Source organism: Nerophis ophidion, linkage group LG17 (assembly GCF_033978795.1).
Source record: "Nerophis ophidion isolate RoL-2023_Sa linkage group LG17, RoL_Noph_v1.0, whole genome shotgun sequence".
NCBI lineage: Eukaryota > Metazoa > Chordata > Actinopteri > Syngnathiformes > Syngnathidae > Nerophis > Nerophis ophidion.
This window is the reverse complement of record NC_084627.1, coordinates 29,618,223-29,637,951: the sequence shown is the minus strand read 5'-3', so window position 1 is coordinate 29,637,951 and position 19,729 is coordinate 29,618,223. Positions and strand designations below refer to the sequence as shown.

Below are 19,729 nucleotides of genomic sequence, written 5' to 3'. Positions count from 1 at the left end.
TTAGAATAATACATTATGTTGGAAATAGATAACATACAAACCCTTTATTTATTGAATCAATAATATTGAAATTCAACGACTTAGTGCATTTGCAAACAGCTAAAATGATGTACAAAACAAACTATAACTTGTTCCCAAAAGAACAAAAGAAAAACATATAACCTTAGAGGAAAATCTAATTCAAAACATTTGTATGCACGTACAACACTTAAAGGAGCCATATATAATACTTTAATGTCAAGTATTCATTAAATGGCCCTGATATGTCAAAAGGCATTAATAAATCATGTGATTTTTGAATACCTCTATAACTGATAACAGAATATGGATAACTGGATATGCTCATTTCAAAATTACATTCACAGCCCTGAAATACTATTATGTTCTCATTTCGATGTCTGTGAGTGTGTCACATCCAGGTTGTCTAGCTACTGCCACTGGTAAAGTTACTAAACATGTCAGACCTTACTAAATCTAAAAGGCCTATTCATGACAAACCCAGAAACAAAACGATGATCTCTATCGGGAATGCTTTTGAAAGATGGAGACGATTGAAAGCAAAGACAATTTTTTGCATCTGACGCCAAACTTGTTAATGTATGTAAACTATATTGTCCAATAGAGTCTATGATCTTGTCTAACAAAGCCAGTATGTTCGTGCAACAAATGCTAAGCATGCTAGCCTGATCAATAACACACCGTCATATAGTATATCAACATACTGGCTAACGCTCATATTTTTCCCCCGTTAGCCTGTATGTTGGTGTGTAATCCAACTGAAAGGGCTAAATATATTTTCGACAAATAAAACCTATGTGGATATGGGTAGTGTCAGTGCCTATTTTGTTCTCAATATGCTGATACGCTGAGGAAATGGGTTCCAACATTAGCTCGGCTGTCATGGCAATGTGAAACGTATGGAGACAGCCAAATCACATGATAAAGTAATTCCTCATTTGCGTTTGCGTATTGCAAACTTGTACCAAGTTATATGGCAATCTGAAACGACTGAAAAAGTAGCCTATAGGCATACCTTGGTAAAATGTCTCCTCTTTAGTTTTGGCCGTACATTAGGCTGCTAAGCATGCTCTACTTATTTTCACCAGTGTAACCACTGCTAGCGTTGGTTGTAGTTTGTTTTAGTCTGTGTTTCTGATAGTACTGACAATAACCATATGATTGGCATTTGTTGTGATATCGTTGTGATATTGTACGCAGGCATGATGTACTTCTAATTTCCTTGTAAAATGTGTTGGTTGGAGATTTGTTATTGACAAAGCGCTTGTCTGTTCAGCTATTTTGGTCCTAGCACTTCAACCCCTAGTAAGAGGTAGTGGAAGTTTAAAGTTCCTTGGAGTAGCCCAGTGGATCGAGCTGGTTTCGGCTGCATATCTGGCAACTTCAGTCAGAGAGAGGGGTAGGGCACTATAGAATTTTGACCGTGATTGCAGTACCATTTCTGGCTAGATTTTTACATATGGCTCCTTTAAGACCATTAAAAAGTTAAAGTTAAAGTACCAATGAGTGTCACACACATACAATATCAGTATGTGGAATTAAGCTATAGAATGGATTAAGCAAATAAATAAAAAAAGCAATAATATGATTAAATTTAGCAGACTGTTCACAAAGTACAAAGAAGAACAATTAGCATAAATATCTTGAACCCATTTTTTTTTAAAAGAGGTAATGATTATTTATGTGTTTAATATTTGTTTACTTACATATGGTTGATTTATTTGTTTAGTATTTATTCATTCACATTCTTGTTACAGAGAACAAAGAAATGGGATAAAACCGATATGATATGAAAAGGGATTAAATAAGCTCTGCTTCTTCCTACTCCTTTTCGGACATGCTATAATAAAACAACTGGAAATATGTGATGCTTTACATCGTAATTGAATTGCTGGCAGGTTTTTGAAATAAACTGAACTGCGCTATGATTGTGTGTGATGCTTTTATTTAATGACAAATTACAGAAAATAGCATAAAAACATTAACTTCACAAAGAGGAGATTTCCCCTTCATATATAAAACACAATTTGAATGTTGCCAGTCATATTCCTGTCCGACATTCTGACTACACAATTGCATTTGTATCCAATTATTAGGGTATTTTCTTAAGCAAATGTTATTCATGCAAGCAAATAATAACCTGTGATTAATCATGATTAATCATAGATCTAGAGTGTGATACATCAGATAAAAAAATGTAATCACTCGACAGCCCTAAATACACACAGTATATGTAGACACATATATGTACACATATTCACATATACACACATATATACTGTACATATATACACATACAAGCACGCACACACACCAATATTATACATACACACACACACACACACACACACACACACACACACACACACACACACACACACACACACATATATATATATACACATACTGTATGTACAAAACCCAAAACCAGTGAAGTTGGCACTTTGTGTAAATCGTAAATAAGAACAGAATACAATGATTTGATTTGAAGCACTTTTGAGCATTTAGACTGGCAAAAAAAAAATCCAATGTGTGTCACTAGAGAGCAAAAAAAAAAAAAAGATTTGTGTGCAGTGTAAACGGGGCCAATAAGGACAATATCAATGTAAAAAGGTATAAAACCCAAAACCGGTGACGTTGGAACGTTGTGTAAATTGTAAATAAAAACAAAATACAATGATTTGCAAAGCCTTTTCAACCTATATTCATTTAAAAAGACTGCAAAGACAAGTTAATTAACGTTTGAACAGGTAAACAAACATTGCAAACATTAGCCCATTTGGAATTTGATGCCTGCAACATTGATTGATTGATTGATTGATTGATTGATTGATACTTTTATTAGTAGATTGCACAGTACAGTACATATTCCGTACAATTGACCACTAAATGGTAACAACCGAATAAGTTTTTCAACTTGTTTAAGTCGGGGTCCACGTTAATCAATTCATGGTACAAATATATACTATCAACATAATACAGTCATCACACAAGTTAATCATCATAGTATGTACATTGAATTATTTACATTATTTACAATCCGGGGGGTGGGTGGGTGGGGAGCTTTGGTTGATATCAGAACTTCAGTCATCAACAATTGCATCAACAGAGAAATGTGGACATTGAAACAGTGTAGGTCTTACAGTAGGATATGTACAGCCAGCAGAGAACATAGTGAGTTCAGATAGCATAAGAACAAGTATATACATTAGAAGTACATTTGAGTTGTTTATAATCCGGGGAGATGGGATGTGAATGGAGGAGGGTATTAGTAAAGTGTTGAAGTTGCCTGGAGGTGTTGTTTTAGAGCGGTTTTGAAGGAATATAGAGATGCACTTACTTTTATACCATGTTTCAAAAAAGCTGGCACAAGTGGCAAAAAAGACTGAGAAGGTTGAGGAATGCTCATCAAACACTTATTTGGCACATCCCACAGGTGGACGGGCTAATTGGGAACAGGTGGGTGCCATGAATGGGTATAAAAGCAGCTTCCATGAAATGCTCAGTCATTCACAAAGAAAGATGGGGAGAGGGTCAACACGTTGTGAACAAATGTGTGAGCAAATTGTCCAACAGTTTAAGAACAACATTTCTCAACGAGCTATTGCAAATAAATTTACAGATTTCACCATCTACGGTCTGTAATATCATCAAAAGGTTCAGAGAATCTGGAGAAATCACTGCACGTAAGCGGCAATGCCCGTGACCTTCAGTGTGTAAAGAATAGCCCCACAGAGGCTTGCTCAGGAACATTTCAGAAAAGCACTGCCAGGAACTACAGTTTGTCACTACATCTGTAAGTGCAAGTTAAAACTCTATTATGCAAAGCCAATGCCAAGCGGTAAAAATGCCTGTGACAGTCTTACGCCGTCATCGTGTGGGTAGCGTGGACCATTCAGGAAGGACATCTTGCTGAGCAGGTTTGACTCTTTTATTTTTTCAAATAAAGCTTCAGCTCCTCCTCCGCTGCTCGTTTCGGTCTCCTTTTCAGTCGGCCGCGTCATCGTCGCTGTGTTCGGCTCGCTCTCGGTCGTTTTCGCTCGTCTGTTTCTGCTGCTGGTTCTCCTCCTCTCTTTCCTCCTGATTGTTCCTCCTTCTCCCCTTTTATACACTGAAAGGAGATAGGCAGATTGTGAGCCGGTGTGTGAGCATTCTCCGCCTCCTGGCCGCCATCTTGAGCAGGGCCAAAGCGTGTCCTGCCCCGCCGTCGGCTCTGACTATCCACAGTCCTCTATCGCCAGATGCAAGCCGGGATTCCACCCGGCTGAGCCTACTCCCCCCTCCCTTTTTTGAAAGGGGCGGGGAAAAAAAACTGCCACAGCCACCTGTCTTCTCTTCTTCGTCCTCTTTGACCTTTTCTTTGTCTTCTTCGTCCTCATTAACCTTTTCTTTGTCTTCTTCTTCTTCGTCCTTTTTGACCTTTACTTTGTCTTCTTCTTCTTCGTCCTCAATGACTTCTTCTTCTTCGTCCTCCTTGACTTCTTCATCCTCTTTCACTTCTTCCTCTTCCTCCTCTTCTTTCACTTCTTCTTCTTTTTCTTCCATCACTACCACTTTTTCCCCTTCTTCCTCTTCCTCATCTTCATCATTTTGTGGAATTTCTTCAACTATTTCTTCTTCTTTATAATTTTCTTGAATTTCTTCAACTATTTCTTCTTCATCATTTTCTTGAATTTCTTCAACTATTTAATCTTCAACTTCTTCATCTTCAACTTCACGCTCCACTGGCTGTGCATCTGTCTCCTCAGCTCTTCTAATCCTCTCTACCAAGGCAAGCTTGTCCTCCCTCTCTTTGGCCGACAGCTCGCCCTGCTGGTCTTGGTCTGCAGACGCCACTGCTGCCTCCCCAGCCCCGCCTTACAGGTGGGACGCTTCAGCCAAGACTTCACTGGAGTCCTCCTTGACTTCTTCTTTGGGGGGGCACTCACCGCCTCCCCCCATCTTGTCCACCAGCGGCTGCATGAGTTGGCAATTTTGCTGGCTGCTCGCTGCCAGCTGTGTGAGAGTGTTTACAATAGGCCACAGGGGATCATCCTCCCCCGCCTCCGGTGGTCCACCCACGTCGGGTGCCAAATGTGACAGTCATACGCCGTCATCGTGTGGGTAGCGTGGACCATTCAGGAAGGACATCTTACTGAGCAGGTTTGACTCTTATATTTTTTCAAAGAAAGCTTCAGTCTAAGTCGGGTCGCTTTTCAGCTCCTCCTCTGCTGCTCGTTCCGGTCTCCTTTTCAGTCGGCCGCATCTTCGTCGCTGTGTTCGGCTTGCTCTGGGTCGTTTTCGGTCGTCTGTTTCTGCTGCTGGTTCTCCTCCCCTCTTTCCTCCTGATCTGTCCTCCTTCGCCCCTTTTATACACTGAGAGGAGATAGGCCGATTGTGAGCCAGTGTGTGAGCCACGCACTTGATCTTGATTGCTGCGGCGTCGCTCATGGCACGCCCCGCCTCTTCGTTCCGACGCATTCTCCGCCTCCTGGCCGCCATCTTGAGCAGGGCCAAACCGTGTACTGCCCCGCCGTCGGCTCAGCCTCTCCACAATGTCCCTGTGCCGACTCTTTTGCTATGTTTTGCTGGCATTAAATTCTAAGTTAATGAATACTTGGATCAGTTTGAACATTAAATATCTTCTATTTTCAGTGTATTTAATTGAATATAAGTTGAAAAGGACCTGCAAATCATTGTATTATTTTTTTATTTACGATTTACACTACGTACCCACTTCACTGGTTTGGGTTTTGTGTATATACATATATCTACCTACATACACACACATAATGCATGTATATATATATATATATATATATATATATATATATATATTAGGGGTGCAACTAACGATTAATTTGATAATCGATTAATCTGTCGATTATTACTTCGATGAATCGATTAATAATCGGATAAAAGAGAAACTACATTTCTATCATTTCCGATACTTTATTTAAAAAAACAGCATACTGGCACCATGTCCTTTTGACTTGCAAAATAAAACAAGGCAAGTGTTACAAAATTGTTTTATTTTTTATAAAGTGCACCATTGTCATGCACAATAGCAATACTTTTGCATAGGGGAATTTCAAACCTGGCTATTACCTATTCCAACCATTCTGCAATGTTGGATGCTGACTGTCTTTCCTTTAGCGGCATGGTTGTAAGGCAGATTGACTTCATGTTCCATTCATCATCCAATGTAGTGGCATGTATTACCAAGGTAGGCTACACTTGTCCACACATCAGTAGTGAGAGCAATTTTGCTCTGGGTGGCTTTTATGTCAGTCTACACAGCATAGAATGTCTGCTCGTACTTCCTCTCCATCAGTTTGGTCAAATGGTTCCTCGAGGGAAGAGTGTAACCAGGGTTGAGGACGCAAATTATTTGTTTAAAACCTTCATCCTCCACCATTGATAGTGGCCTCATGTCAGTTAGCAACATATACAGGATAGCATCAGTCAATGCAGCCGCTTGCCGTGGTGTGCACACCTTCCTTTGTACCAAGTCGCAAATGCTGGTTTGTTTCTTTCTGAAATGAGAGAAACCATATTATGATTGTACATAGTAGCATCATTTACATGTAACTCAATACATACCCAGTTGATTTAATGAATAATTTCTGACGTGAAATAACTACATTAAAATAACAGCTAAATTAAATAAATGGACATTGGAGTTACAGAATACACCAATAATAACACAGAAATGTACTATATCAGATCCGAACTGGATCAGATATAGTACACGTTTCTGTTCTGAATAATAAAAGATTCACTTTAGGCTACCTCTGAATAATAGCATGAAATAGTCCACCTCCATAACGTTTAGTTATACTAAAGCGTCATTCAAGTCCAAATAGATGTTGTGGAGAGGCGGAGCCGACGGGCCGACGGCGGGGCAGGGCACGCCGCCCTGCCCAAGATGACGGCAACGTGGCGGAGGATGCGGCGGAGCGCAGAGGCGGGGCTTGCTGGGAGCGACGCCGCCACAATCTAATTCAGGTGCATGGGTCACACACCCGGACAAAATTAACATTTCTCCTGACTCTGTATAAAAGGGGAGAAGGATGAGCGATCAAGGCAGAAGGAGTAGGAGAACCAGCCGCACAAGCAGACGAGCGAGAACGACTGAGAGCGAGCCAAAGACATGGAGGTTGCTAAGATCGACAAGAAAGACATTTTATTGAAAAATAAAAGACTGTTCGAAGCCCTGAGTGCAGCTGTCATGTCCGTGGTGGGTGATCCAGAGAACCCGGAAGCAAGACACTTCCATAACTTGGCGCCCAACTCGGCTGGACTACCCGAGGCGGGGAAAGACGACCCCCTGACGGCTCTCTCGAGCACCCGCCATCAGTGTCAGGTCCTGCGGGCGTTAACGGACCAGGTGGGCGGGGCACGGCCAGCGCCGACGACTGTCACCATCCGCCGCATGGGGGAAAGAGAGGATCCTCATGCATTCCTGGACATTTTTGCGGCCACGGCGAAAGCATGCGCGTGGCCGGAAGAAGAGTGGGGGGTGCGGCTCTTGCTGCTCCTGACGGGGGAGGCGCAGCGCGTGGCGCTCAGCCTGCCGGCGGCCTCCAGAGTGCACTTTAAGGAGCTGAGGAGGGCGTTGCTGGACCAGACGGGACGAACTGCCGAAGATTATTGACGCCGGTTCCGGTCCAAGCGTCTGGGGAAGGAGGACCGGCCATTCGCCTTTTGCCAGCGGCTCCAAGAGGCAGCGACGCGCTGGCTGGACCATATCCTACTGGAACAGTTTGTGGAAGCGATCCCGACGCACACGGCGAATTGTATCCGGTACCACCGGCCCCGGGACTTTGCAGCAGCGGTGACCCTCGCCAAAGACCACCTGGCCGTACACCGCGAGGCGTAACCGACACCAACGGCGCACGGACTGAGCGTGCGACAAGAAAAGGAGAAATGTTAATTGTGTCCCGGTGTGTGACCCACGCAACTGAATTAGATTGTGGCGGCGGCGCTCCCAGCAAGCCCCGCCTCTCCGCTCCTTCGTATCCTCTCTGCCTCCTTGCCGTCATCTTGGGCAGGGCAGCGTGCCTTGCCCCGCCGTCGGCCTGTCGGCTCCGCCTCTCCACAGATTTATATAGCTTTATTGGGCCCGGCTACCTTTGATCCATTATGAAACCAACCTGAGATATTTCTGTCTGTTACGTTTATAGATAGAGTAGAGTAGATAGTACTTTATTTATTCTGTCAGGAGAGTTCCTTCAGGAAAATTAAAATTTTCAGCACAATCCCATTCAAGTTCAGACAAACATTACAGGGAGACAGAACAGGATCACTGACGGGTCTGCCGGCTTCCAGCGCCCCTTACAAAAAAGATGAGATAAAGGTAAACAAAGGGGGGGGGGAGAAAAAAATAGAAGATTAAAATAAAATTTAAAAAATCGGTCTTTGCCTGGGCCCTGGAGAGGAGGTGCAGACTGAGGCCAAGGGAAAAAAAAAAAAAAAAAGTTTATACAGTTGCTGCTGCGCTTCCTTAAAAAAAATCTCCTCGATAACAAAAGATTAAAAACACACAAAGACGGACACAAAGGATCAATATACTCGGACTATGGACTTAAAAAAGTTACGTACCGTGAGTTCTTCCCTTCATCCATGGCTCATCTTCAGGTGCTCCCGAAGCAATGCGGTCGTTCCGTGCCACGCGACGTCCATGCTGCACGTTTTGCAGGAAATGTCTTCTTTGAAGTCTTTAAAGTAAAGTGTTCCGACACTTGACGACTTAGGTCGTACACTTTTCTCCATTGAAGCAATAACCTCGAGATGTTTCTCCACTGAAATATCCGTACTGTTTACCTCCGCCATTTTTCGAATGTTTTCAGCAAAGGAGACGGCGTGGTCACGTGAGCTGCACATGACACATCATTGGCTGGCTTACTGCCACCTCATGTACTGTTTTTGTACTTATTTTGACTATTGTTTCTCAGCTGTTTGTAAATGTTGCAGTTTATAGATAAAGGTTCAGGGGAAAAAAATAAAGAAAAAAAAGAGCCTCAGCGCATTACATACATCCAACGAATCGATGACTAAATTAATCGCTAACTGTTTTTGTAATCGATTTTAATCAATTAGTTGTTGCAGCCCTAATATATATATATATATATATATATATATATACAGCGAATATTATGATATTATGTTTTTTTTTAAAGCACATAGAAATTGTAACTCTGTAAAAGGTGGTGGGTAAAGCAAACAAAACTGATAAAAGGCACAAATTTAGTAACGAAAATTTACCTTGGCACCATGTTTCTGAAGCACCTCCATAATGTCATTATGAGCTCGCTCAGCAGCCACATGGAGAGGTGTCATTAAACTACAAGAGAGGGAAACAAAGGAAGATGTTATGTTTTCAACAATGGTTATTTTTGGCAAAGCAAGAGTGTCACTTTAACTGCAACATTTTTTATGCGCAGACATTTGAAGCATTATTATTATACGTCAGAGCAAAAACCAGATTGGATGATAATTTTGGTATTTGCTAAGAAAAATCAGTGCTATTACTGACTGGGCAGCACTTACTCTTTGTTATTCTCATTGACATTGGCCCCTTTTCGTAATAGCAGCTCTGTCACCTGTTTCCTCTTGGGGTGTGGAGATGCAACTGCACAATGCTAAAAACAAACACGGACACACGCACACAGACACATTTTATCTACTGTACGTACAACCCTGCTACTTAAAAAAAAAAATCTGTGTATGTTCAAGCTTCCTTAATGTCTTACCAGTGCTGTTTCATGTGTGTGAGGGTGTTTAAAGTTGATGATCTCCAGCGCCAGGCTCCTCTTCGCCTTGGCCATGTCAGCTTCCCGAGCAGCTTGAAGCAGTGAATGGCCCTTAAACTCATCTTCACACACAGACACACAAATAAAATGCTAACATGTCAGCTGGATTAAAAACACTGCCATGGTTTTCTTGTAACTCAGACTAACGTTTGAATTCATCTGACTTGCGAATCTAAGGGGTGCAAAATAGTAAAACCCAAGACAAATGAGCATTTAAAAAGTTCAGAAAAATCATATTTTCAAATTGCAATGATACTGCAGGGTACTGTTATTTCAAAAACATGACTTTAAAGTTCTGTGAGAGGGCCATCAAGATAAGAAACATGTCATACCCAGTGTCCAAAACATTACAAACAACCTACTGGGGACGTTGTGGCGCAGTTGGGACAGTGGCCGTGCCACCTACCTGAGGGTTCCTGGTTCAATCCCTACCTTCTACCAACCTCGTCACATCGGTTGTGTCCTTGAGCAAGACACTTCACCCCTGCTCCTGATGGGTCGTGGTTAGGATCTTGCATGGCAGCTCCCGCCATCAGTGTGTGAATGTGTGTTAATGGGTAAATGTGGAAATAGTGTCAAAGCGGTTTGAGTACCGTGAAGGTAGAAAAGCGCTATGCAAGTATAACCCATTTACCATTACCATTTACTGTGAAGCATCACAAGCCTTCCAGCGTACATAAAATACAGGTATGTGTTGGTTAAACTATGTAATCAATTAATTGATAAAAGTAATTGAAAGATGCAAACAGGTAAAGCTACACCCTCAAGTATTACTACTTGTTTTTGGAAATGTGCTCTTTCGACCCTTGTTTTACTTGATACTTGCAATATTTTTCATCGATCCATCCATTTTCTACCGCTTATTCCCTTTCGGGGTCGCGGGGGGCGCTGGCGCCTATCTCAGCTACAATCGGGCGGAAGGCGGGGTACACCCTGGACAAGTCGCCTCCTCATCGCAGGGCCAACACAGATAGACAGACAACATTCACACTCACATTCAAACACAAACATTATTCAAGACACTGACAGTTGCCATTCTTTCTATGAGCAGACTACACTTCTAGGTGTTTCTGTGTTCATTGGCCAAAAAACTGTACTTGGCATTTAAATAAGTGGTGTGCTTACATGAGAGCCTTTCCTTCAGCTCAGGTGTAGGCGCCATGTCCATGGAGCTCTTGCTGTGACAGTTGAGCAAGGTCGGGTCAGCCCCATGGCTCAGCAGCAGGGAGCATACCTCCACACGGTTTTTGGATGCTGCCTCATGGAGTGGGGTGAACTGCCACAGGTCCATGGCATTTACACAGGCACCATGCTGTAAAGAAATACGACAATTACACAGGCAGAACATCCGATGAAAAACGCGAGTTTAAGTGAAAACATTGTCAGGATATTATTAAGATAGATAGGCGCCAGCGCCCCCCGCGATCCCGAAAGGGAATAAGCGGTAGAAAATGGATGGATGGATAGTTGCTTCTATGTGTGATTGTCTCACCTTTAGCAGCAGCTCAGTGACTTCATAGTGTCCGTAGGAGCAGGCGTTATGTAGCGGCACCAGACCACTGTGAAGACACAGTCATAAAAAGATAAGTACAGTGTATCTCACAGAACAGTCTACAACAATTGTTAATAATACTATAGTAGTATGTGTAGCTGTCACAGCAAGTCAGTCGCATGATTTGTTCGCCTTAGTTTACACTAGATCTAAGTAAATAGCTCCAATGTCTGGGTGTGAGGACACTGGCTGAAGGATCAAACCGGCCATGACGGACCAGAAAACAACAGCAGCACGTAACATTGGTACAATAACATTAATATATAATCTACAATTAAATATATATTAGTAAATAGGCCTTACAAGTTGTTGTTTTAATAATAATGTCAGATCAAATGTAACTGTGTTTTCAATTACATCAATTCAACGACTGTACCATAAGCCAGTGTACCATCCAGATATACAATATTGTAAATGTAAATTTTTACGATATATCATGTGTTACGATTTAAAGTGCATCCGGACAGTATTCACAGAGCTTGACTTTTTGCACATTTCCTCTTGGGGTGTGGAGATGCAACTGTACAATTCATTTTGTCCTCACTATTCTACACATAATACCAATGTAAATGTAAAAAATTTACATAAGCATTCACAGCCTTTGCTCACAAACGTTGTCTATGCACATTTTGCAACAATTACAGCCTCAAGTATTTTCTAAATACAATGCCGCATGCTTGGCACACCCATCTTTGGGCACTTTTGCCCATTCCTCTTTGCAGAACCTCTCTAGCTGCATCAGCTTGAATGAGAAGTGTTGGTTTTCATCCAGGATGTTTATGTACATTGCTGCATTCCTCTTAGTACTATATTGACTATTCTCCCAGTTCCTGCTGCTGAAAAACATCCCCACAGCATGATGCTGCCACCACCATGACCACGACAAGAAGTCATTTACGGAGCAATACAGCGTTGTCAGAAGTGGAATCGGACTTAGAAGCGTTAATAGGAACTGTACAAAAGGATGTCAATGAGGCACAAAGCAATGTCAAAAATCTCCATGAACAGATTATCAATGGTGCACAAAAATATGCCACAACTCTCCAAGAACAGATAATTAGAGAGAGAACAGAATATCGCGTGATGAAGTGATGGAAACGACACAACATTAAAACTGTTACGGTTGGGTCGCATCTTGGATGCGCGAGGAGTGCCACCTCTTGATGCCAAAGGACTGGAGCAGGCAGGAATGAAGGTAGGAGCAGATTTTTATATGAATAACCAAAGTAACACTTGACAAAAGATCAAAACAAAGGTGTGCCTTAGCATGGGAAGCTAAATGCTACTATCAGCAAGAGACAGAGTTCAGAGTTCGAAGTAGCGCGAGTCGAGCGTGCGGGGGCTAAGCTAAACTTAGCGTGGAACAAACAAAAGGGAAACAAGAATACACAACGTAACAGTTGCCTTAAGCAAGCAAAACGTCCAGGAGGAACTGAGGTAGCAGGCGGTCTTAAATACAACACAATAATTAACGACCGGTGTGCGCCAGGCGCCAGTGCAGGTGAAACAATTAAGTTGCCATGGTGGCGAGTATAAACTAGGAAGTGTTCAACTCAGGGAAACGGCAGAGTCCAAAACGTGATCAAACATACAGACAAGTAAACAACAAACGATCCATGGAGTGGATCGTAACATTACCCCTCCCTTAAGGCGCAGATCCCAGATGCCCCAAAAAAGAAAAAATACAAAAAAGCCCCTCCAACAACGAGACAGTCCAAAAATGAAGGGAGGGCGGAGGGGGGACCTGGCGGGAGGTTGGCAAGTCCCGTGTCCCCGAATCCACCGGGGACAGGACAAGTGGCGGCAGCGGGTGGAACGCCGCTGCAACCAAAGTCTGGGCGGGCGGAGCCGCAGAGGCCACCTTAGTGGCTGACGAAGACCCGGGCGCGTCCTATGAGGAGGGTGCCCGAGGTATGGCCACAGCCGTGGCCGTCGTGGAGGTGGACGCGCCTGCTGAGGCGGACGCCCGGGGTACGGCCACACCCGTGGCCGACGTAGGGGAGGCTTGGCAGCAGCAGACAAAGGTGCGGAGGCTGCAGCCGAAGCAGGCACCGCTGCTGGTGCGGATGCCGGCAGAGGAGCAAGTGCGGATGCCAGCAGAGGAGCAGGTGCGGAGGCCGGCAGAGGAGCAGGTGCAGAGGAGTAGGTGCAGAGGCCGGCAGAGGAGCAGGTGCAGAGGCTGGCAGCGAAGCAGGTGCAGAGGCCGGCAGAGGATCAGGTGCAGAGGCCGGCAGCGGATCAGGTGCAGAGGCCGGCAGCGGATCAGGTGCAGAGGCCGGCAGCGGATCAGGTGCAGAGGCCAGCAGGGGATCAGGAGCTGAAGCCGGCAGAGGAGCAGGAGCAGGTGTTGGCTTCAGCCGCGGAGCAGGCACAGGGGCCTGCCGAGGAGAACTAGGGGACTGGCTGCGAGCAGGACTAGGACTGATTATCGGTCCTGCTAGACACCGACCTCTATTTAATAATACAACTTTAACATTTGACAACCAAATAATAAAACAAGGTGACTCTGTAAAAAATCTGGGTATTATCTTCGACCCAACTCTCTCCTTTGAGTCACACATTAAAAGCGTTACTAAAACGGCCTTCTTTCATCTCCGTAATATCGCTAAAATTCGCTCCATTTTGTCCACTAAAGACGCCGAGATCATTATCCATGCGTTTGTTACGTCTCGTCTCGATTACTGTAACGTATTATTTTCGGGTCTCCCAATGTCTAGCATTAAAAGATTACAGTTGGTACAAAATGCGGCTGCTAGACTTTTGACAAGAACAAGAAAGTTTGATCATATTACGCCTGTACTGGCTCACCTGCACTGGCTTCCTGTGCACTTAAGATGTGACTTTAAGGTTTTACTACTTACGTATAAAATACTACACGGTCTAGCTCCAGCCTATCTTGCCGATTGTATTGTGCCGTATGTCCCGGCAAGAAATCTGCGTTCAAAAGACTCCGGCTTATTAGTGATTCCTAGAGCTCAAAAAAAGTCTGCGGGCTATAGAGCGTTTTCCGTTCGGGCTCCAGTACTCTGGAATGCCCTCCCGGTAACAGTTCGAGATGCTACCTCAGTAGAAGCATTTAAGTCTCATCTTAAAACTCATCTGTATACTCTAGCCTTTAAATAGACCTCCTTTTTAGACCAGTTGATCTGCCGCTTCTTTTCTTTCTCCTATGTCCCCCCCTCCCTTGTGGAGGGGGTCCGGTCCGATGACCATGGATGAAGTACTGACTGTCCAGAGTCGAGACCCAGGATGGACCGCTCGCCTGTATCGGTTGGGGACATCTCTACGCTGCTGATCCGCTTGAGATGGTTTCCTGTGGACGGGACTCTCACTGCTGTCTTGGAGCCACTATGGATTGAACTTTCACAGTATCATGTTAGACCCGCTCGACATCCATTGCTTTCGGTCCCCTAGAGGGGGGGGGGTTGCCCACATCTGAGGTCCTCTCCAAGGTTTCTCATAGTCAGCATTGTCGCTGGCGTCCCACTGAATGTGAATTCTCCCTGCCCACTGGGTGTGAGTTTTCCTTGCCCTTTTGTGGGTTCTTCCGAGGATGTTGTAGTCGTAATGATTTGTGCAGTCCTTTGAGACATTTGTGATTTGGGGCTATATAAATAAACATTGATTGATTGATTGATATTATGAGGGATAAGACGAACACTAGGACTCATGCAAGGACTTGAGGGAGGACCAGGACTTACAATCACACTAGCGCTTTGAGAAGGGCTTGGGCAAGGACCAGGACTTACAGTAATACCAGGGCTTGGGCAAGAACTAGGACAAACGGTCAAACTAGGGCTTGGGCAAGGACTGGGACTAACAATCATACTGGTGCTCGGGCAAGGACTTGGACAAAGACTAGGACTTACAGTAACACTGGGTCTCGGACAAGAACTTGGGTAAGGACTAGGGTTCGGACTAAGACCACGAGAGGAATCAGAATTAATATCACAAAGGCAAGAAACAAGACTCGGGACCGGACTCGAAACAGGACTCGGACTACGGATCAGTCTACGAGTGGAACTAGGACTACGACGACTACGAGAAAGACTAGGACTACAACAAGAATCAGAACGGAAACTCGGACCAGGACTTGGACTATGACTCAGTCTACAAGTCGGTCTACGGGTAGGACTAGAGCATGGGCTACGAAGAAGGCTGGGACTCGAACTCTGAGAGAGACTGGGACTAAAACAAGAACTAAGGCACGGACGGAACACAGGTGGAGGAGGTCTAGGTGGAAGTGCGCGCTTAACCGGGGGGAACTCCGGTGGAGGAGGTCTAATGGGCCGGAGTTTCAAGTGCTGGCATAGAGGTGGAAGAGGTTTGACCGGTTGTCGAGGTGGTTTAGTGGTTTGCAGCTGTGCTACCTCCGTAGCACGGCTGCTAATACTAGCCCCCCCCTCAAAACGCGAATTCCAGGCGCGGTCCCCGAGGTCAGAAACTGACCCCAAGGGTGGGCGGCGGGAGGTTTGGAGGAGGGCAGACTCTTCCCCTCTAAGCTGTTCAAAATCCTCTCTAGGGGGAGAGGAACAAGGCACGGACTCGGGCGGGAAACAAGAATTACGAAGCGGAGAAGCAAGTGTGGGGGGCGAAGACTGACCAGAACTGTGGTGGCGAAATATGTCCTGATAATAATTAATAGTCGAATAAAAGTCATTTTTTGGTGGGTGACTAGGTTTGGGGGTGCAATAGTTGTCCTTATAAATTTTCTTTAAAGATAACAAGTCTTTGGGTGACAAATGACAAAAATCAGACTCAAAAAACTCATCATCACTGCTATCATCGAAAAAATGTGCAGGCGAATCTACTAAAGGGTTAACGGTGACGTCATAGGGGGGCGTGAACGGAGTGACGTCACTGTGAGTGACAGGGGAGGCGGAAGCTAGTGAAGTGCTAATGGGGCTAACAGAGCTCAGAGAATAGTGACTGGGAACGGGAGAAGTGAACAGACTACCAACCCTTAGTGAGGAGTCCTGGGTTGGGGAATACCTGGCCGGATATGAAAATTGGTGGGGTCGGAGCTCCGGAATGTCCTCAGCGAGGTGACGCAATGCTGGACGTTTTCTGTTACGGTTGGGTTGGATCTTGGATGCGCGAGGAGTGCCACTTCTCGATGCCAAAGGACTGGAGCAGGCAGGAATGAAGGTAGGAGCAGATTTTTATATGAATAACCAAAGTAACACTTGACAAAAGATCAAAACAAAGGTGTGCCTTAGCTAAATGCTACTATCAGCAAGAGACAGAGTTCAGAGTTCGAAGTAGCGCGAGCCGAGCGCGCGGGGGCTAAGCTAAACTTAGCGTGGAACAAACAAAAGGGAAACAAGAATACGCAACGTAACAGTTGCCTTAAGCAAGCAAAACGTCCAGGAGGAACTGAGGTAGCAGGCGGTCTTAAATACAACACAATAATTAACGACCGGTGTGCGCCAGGCGCCAGTGCAGGTGAAACAATTAAGTTGCCATGGTGAAGAGTATAAACTAGGAAGTGTTCAACTCAAGGAAACAGCAGAGTCCAAAATGTGATCAAACATACAGAAAAGTAAACAACAAACGATCCATGGAGTGGATCGTAACAAAAACGTGAGACAGAGATGCTGAAAGAGGAGAATGCAACATTGGGCCAACAGCAGCAAGACAATACCCATTGGGACAACAGCAGTTTTGTGAAGAACATTAAACTAGAGATAGAAGCATTGTGCCAAGATGTTAACACTAGATAACATTGATTTGAAGAACTTCAGGGAGGATATGGCTGCATTGAGACAACAGCCAGACAACAAGGTGTCACCAATCTGGGGAATATCAGTGTTTTAGAAAACATCAAAGAGGAAATGGATCAGTTTATACGAAAGAATGACATCATCATTGCAGGGCTGTATATCAATCCTCGAACCTACGCAAGAGCAGTTGACAACGGAGGAAAACCAGTCAATATGGGAGGGCGTGGCACAGTGGAAGAGTGGCCGTGCACAACTCGAAGGTCCCTGGTTCAATCCCCACCTAGTACCAACCTTGTCACATCCGTTTTGTCCTGCGCAAGACACTTCACCCTTGCTCCTGATGGATGCTGGTTAGCGCCTTGCATGGCAGCTCCCTCCAGCAGGGTGTGAATGTGTGTGTGAAAGGGTAAATGTGGAAGTAATGTCAAAGCACTTTGAGTACCTTGAAGGTAGAAAAGCGCTATTCAAGTACAACCCATTTACCATTATTTATAATATGGACGCTGCTTCTGCAAAGCAAGTAGTCAACTTTCTGCAATCAAAGGCAATTGATGTCGATATTAACACAATTCATGCCTGCATTTCACTGAATGGAAAATGTAACAACACCACACCAGTCATCATCGTGAAGCTTGCCAACAGGAAATCCAAAACAGGCACCTCACAAAACGCAATGCTGAACTCGCCAAGAAAGCCAATACTTGATGAAACTGAGGAAAATTCAGGAAACTCGGAGCGGCAACAGCAACATCCACATCAAACTGAATGGGGGTCCAGAAGCAAGAGTAATAGTTGTCAAAGACATCAAGGATCTGGACGAATATTGAAACTCCCATAGCAACCAAAACATCAACGATAATGGAGTCTGACAGAAACAAACATCAACATTCAAATACAAAATTACAATGCTCCAAGGGATTACCGGACAAAAGAGCTGTGCTCAGGTGCACACTCAACTACACTTATGGACATTCATAAAGTAACACAAACAAATGCTGAACAGAAATATATGGAACTGAAAACCTTCAGCAGCATGGTTCAGAATAGTCCGGAATTAGATAAGGATATAGATTGCGATACAAATGCTTTTTTTCATACCAGGAATTAATGGTTTCAACATATGAAAACATTAAAATCGACAACAAACTGTTGATGATTAATTTAAACAACATAATTTTGTCTTCCTCCTTTCTGAGCTGACACCTTAATGTGGTAGAGGAGTTTGCGTGTCCCAATGATCCTAGGAGCTATGTTGTCTGGGGGCTTCTATGCCGCCTGGTAGGGTCTCTCAAGACAAACAGGTCCTTGGTCAGGGATCAGACAAAGAGCAGCTCAAAAACCTTTATGAAAAGTACAAATCGAGGACCTAGATTTCCCTCGCCCGGGCGCGGGTCACCAGAGCTCCTCTCTGGAGCCAGGCCCAGAGGTGGGGCACGATGGCGAGCGCCTGGTGACTGGTTTCTGTCCCCATGGGTCCCAGCAGGGCTCAGCTTGAAGAGGCAACGTGGGTCCCTATTCCAATGGGCTCACCACTCACGGGAGGGGTCATAGAGGTCAGGTGCAGTGGCAGGGCACTCGGCAGGTATGTCAACACCGTGTATGCTGAGGATGGTGTGCCGCTGACCTCTAGTGCGGCTGTTGTAGATCGGTGGAGGGAATACTTCGAACACCTCCTCAATCCCACCAACAAGTCGTCCTATGAGGAAGCAGTCCCTGTGGAATATGTGGTGCGCGCTCCTATTTCTGGGGCTGAGTTTGCCGAGGTTGTTAAAAAGCTCCTCGGTGGCACGGCCCCGGGGGTGGATGAGATACGCCCGGGGTTCCTTAAGGCTCTGGATGCTGTGGGGGTGTCTTGGTTGACAAGAGACTGCAACATAGCGTGGACATTGGGGGTGGTAGCTCTGGATTGGTAGACAGGGGTCGTGGTTCCTCTCTTTAAGAAAAAGAACCGGAGGGTGTGTTCCAAATATCTGGGGATCACACTCTCCAGCCTTCCTGGCAAGGGCTATTCAGGTGTACTGGAGAGGAGGCTACGCCGGATAGACGATCCTTGGAATGCAGGAAAAACTGTGGTTTTCGTCCTGGTCGTGGAATGGTAGACCAGCTCTATACACTCGGCAGGGTCTTTGTGGGTGCATGGGAGTTCTCCCAACCAGTCTGTGCTTTGTGGACTTGGAGAAAGCAAGTGGGGAGTCCTGTGGGGAGTGCTCAGAGAGTATGGGGTAACGGACTGTCTGATTGCGGCAGTCCGCTCCCTGTAGGATCAGTGTCACAGCTTGGTCCGCATTGCTGGCAATAAGTCGGACCCATTTCCAGTGAGGTTTGGACTCCACCAAGGCTGCCCTTTGTCATTGATTCTGTTCATAACTTTTATGGACAGAATTGCTAGGCGTAGTCATGGCGTTGAGGGGATCCGGTTTGGTGGCTGCAGGATTAGGTCGCTGCTTTTTGCAGATGATGTGGTCCTGATGGCTTCAACTGGCCAGGATCTTCAGTTCTCATTGGAAGGGTTCACAGCCGAGTGTGAAGCGACTGGGATGAGAATTAGCACCTCCAAGTCCGAGTCCATGGTTCTTGCTCTGGAAGGGCATGAACTACATTATATCAACAGAACCAACAAGAACGGAGGGGGAGTAACTGTG

At 44.9% G+C, this 19,729-nt stretch overlaps 2 protein-coding genes across 5 annotated transcripts in view; both read right to left on the bottom strand.

Moving 5' to 3' along the window:
- The window catches only part of LOC133536308 (poly [ADP-ribose] polymerase tankyrase-1), a 337,423-nt gene that overhangs the window by 53,741 nt on the left and 263,953 nt on the right, over window positions 1–19,729 (bottom strand). For all 4 annotated transcript variants that reach the window (XM_061876734.1, XM_061876733.1, XM_061876732.1 and 1 more), the window contains 5 exons: window positions 11,305–11,371; window positions 10,938–11,124; window positions 9,753–9,874; window positions 9,550–9,641; window positions 9,265–9,343 (listed from right to left, as the gene is read on the bottom strand). In XM_061876734.1, coding sequence (XP_061732718.1) covers window positions 9,265–9,343; window positions 9,550–9,641; window positions 9,753–9,874; window positions 10,938–11,124; window positions 11,305–11,371 — 547 coding nt within the window. The remainder of the gene's footprint in view (window positions 1–9,264; window positions 9,344–9,549; window positions 9,642–9,752; window positions 9,875–10,937; window positions 11,125–11,304; window positions 11,372–19,729) is intronic.
- LOC133536310 (uncharacterized) overlaps window positions 1–19,729 on the bottom strand; it is a 193,216-nt gene that overhangs the window by 27,002 nt on the left and 146,485 nt on the right. The gene's annotated exons all lie outside the window — the stretch shown is intronic.